Below are 2,805 nucleotides of genomic sequence, written 5' to 3' on the forward strand. Positions count from 1 at the left end.
AGAGAGAGAGAGAGAGAGAGCGCGAGAGAAAGAGAGAGAGCGTGCGTGCGAGAGAGAGAGAGAGATAAAGAGAGATAGAGAGAAGGAAAACGAGTGTAGTAAGCACCTTCTAGCTGTTCCTTGTTCGTAACATCCGCCTTGACGAATATTGTTCGGCCATCTCCATACTTAGAGGCCAGTTCGGCGGCAGTTCTGTGACCCACATCAACGAGATCAACCAAGCAGACGCCCTAATACAGAAAGACACGTGTGTGTTAAAGTGATTACGTCACCGTAAATAGTAAAACTAAAAAAAATATTTCTACTTTTTCACAAAATGTAAGTAATTCTGTTCACTTTTTGTGGTTAAAGTGATGCATTATACTTCCTATATTCCTATATTGTTCGATGTGAACATACACTCGTGACTCATACATAGTCCATAGCAAGCAATTAATATCAGGATAATAATATCAAATCGTCCAGGTCTTTTGGATTTTTAACTAGCTGAGAAACAATCTTATCAGGTAAGAATTTGACGATACGTTTAGTCCCGTTAGTACTTACTTTTAATGTTAAAAAATGGCAACAAAATTTTTACAAATAGCACCATAGAAAATTCGTGACGTAGTCAATTTAAGGGGGCTTGCACCGTCTCTAAGAGACGCAGATCCACTGTCACTACTCTTGTGTGTAAAGTATAGAGGCCTGGACCGTCTCCACGGGACGTAGATTCACTGCCACTAACTCCGTGTGTGCACGGGAGGCCTTGACCATCTCTATGGAGGAGTAGGAGTAGGAGGAGGAGGAGGAGGAGGAGGAGGAGGAGGAGTAGAAGGAGTAGCAGGAGGAGGAGGAGGAGGAGTAGGAGGAGTAGGAGGAGGAGAAGGAGGAGGATGAGTAGTAGGAGTAGGAAGACGAGGAGTAGCAAGAGGAGTAGGAGGAGGAGGAGGAGAAGGAAGAGAAGGAAGAAAAGGACGAGGAGGAGTAGTAAGAGGAGTAGGAGGACGAGGAGGAGTAGGAGGAGGAGGAGGAGAAGGAAGAGAAGGAACTTGTTATCAACAGGCAAGAGACACAGAGAGAGAGAGGGTGCGAGAAAGAGAGAGAGGGGGGATGACGGGGAGGGGAGAGAGAGTAGGCTCACTAACCCAGAACAGCAGTGCCATCTATACCTTCGCTCCATTCTCCAGCAGCATCTGACAGATGGCCTTGCCAATGCCCATTGCCGCTCCCGTTACCAAGGCAACCATGCCGTCAATCTTCATCTTGTTCTGCTGCAAGCGGGAAATAATATAGCGGCATGTGACTTCGCAACATTATTATAATCGTAATATAATTCGTAACATGATATTTCTGACAGTTTCCTAGGGGGGCCAGAATTTTATGACCCAACTGTGTAATGATGAGCGACGGGCGCAGCTGTTGATCGACGTCCATAGTGTGGTAGGGGTGGGCCTGAGACAAGGTTTTCACGGATAAGTAACGAAACAAATCACGTTATATTATTTATTATTAGGGTTATTTACGATTATTAGCTAAGCTTATTTTTTAATTTTGCTCCAAAATCTAGGGGGCAGCTGCCCCCTTGCCCCCCCCCCGCCCCACAGGCTACGGCCCTGGTTTTAGTAGTTAGAATAGTAGCCAACGTTAGACCCGCTCCTCCCCCCATCTCGATTGCGTAGTAATCGTGCACGAAAAACTTCTGCAAGAACTTACGGGTGATACTCTATTAGAAGTGTTCCCACCTTTAATGTCATTAATGGTTAGGGTTAGGGTTAGGGTTAGGGTTAGGATTATCAATCAATAATCATTAATCATTAATCATTAATCATTAATGATATCAAAGTTGGAAACACTCCTAATGGAGCGTTAGCCGAACTTACCGCGGCGTCTCGCCCCGTTACAGCGTAGTCTAGTTTCTATGTAGAGCGAACAAACACAGCGTGAAGTAAGGTCTGTAGGTATCACAGTCACAGATCCTCTGTACACTCGAGATATATCCTTGATAGAGTTGGGAGAGATCCCGTATGGGAACAGGATAGCTTCTGAGTAGACTTGGGACAGATCCTGGAGATACTTGAGAAGATCCTGGATAGACTTGGGGAAGATCCTGAATAGACTTGGGACAGATCCTGGATAGACTTGGAACAGATCCTGGATAGACTTGGAACAGATCCTGGATAGACTTGGAACAGAATCCTGGATAAGACTTGGAAGCAGATCCTGGATAGACTTGGAACAGATACTGGATCGAGAACTTGGGACAGATCCTGGATAGACTTGGAACAGATCCTGGAAACTGAAGCTAGATCCTAGATAGACTTGGAAGCAGATCCTGGATAGACTTGCACCAGATCCTCGTAGAGCTTCTATATAGTGTTAGGACAGCCTCTAACTAGATAAGATAGCTCCTGAGCGCAGCAACGCAGCTGTTAAAGCACGGCAGAATAGTTCCTGGTAGATCAGATAGCTGCTATGTAGGTTTAGGACGGCGCCTGCTTATATAAGAGCAGCTGCTAGGTAGAACACACAGCTATGCTAGGCAGCCACACAGATCAGGTGAGGTGAGGTCACAGCTACGCTAGGCAGGTAACCACAGATGCAGTGAGGTGCGGTCACAGCTACGCTAGGCAGGCCACACAGTGGCGGTCAAGCTATGCTAGGCAGTGAAAGACACAGATGCGGTGACAGCTACTGTCGGCTGCTGACCGAGTTCTGTTGAGTATCCAGGTGTGTCGAGGTGAATGCGCGTGGTGTGTGCTATCATATCATATAGCTGACGTCAGTGACCGTCAGCGATGACTTATCGGCCGGTCAAGACATTGA

General features: G+C 46.4%; 1 protein-coding gene across 1 annotated transcript in view; it reads right to left on the bottom strand.

The window, feature by feature from the left end:
• Positions 1–1,869, bottom strand: part of LOC106815525 (15-hydroxyprostaglandin dehydrogenase [NAD(+)]-like) — a gene marked incomplete at its 3' end in the record, with an annotated part of 7,160 nt that extends 5,291 nt beyond the window's left edge. The window contains exons 1-3 of the mRNA XM_014819990.1: positions 1,863–1,869; positions 1,152–1,250; positions 107–230 (exon numbers count right to left, since the gene is read on the bottom strand). Coding sequence (XP_014675476.1) covers positions 107–230; positions 1,152–1,244 — 217 coding nt within the window. The remainder of the gene's footprint in view (positions 1–106; positions 231–1,151; positions 1,251–1,862) is intronic.
• Between the last annotated feature and the right edge of the window lie 936 nt (positions 1,870–2,805).

The sequence above is a fragment of the Priapulus caudatus genome, unplaced genomic scaffold (assembly GCF_000485595.1).
Source record: "Priapulus caudatus unplaced genomic scaffold, Priapulus_caudatus-5.0.1 Scaffold1138, whole genome shotgun sequence".
Taxonomy (NCBI): domain Eukaryota; kingdom Metazoa; phylum Priapulida; class Priapulimorpha; order Priapulimorphida; family Priapulidae; genus Priapulus; species Priapulus caudatus.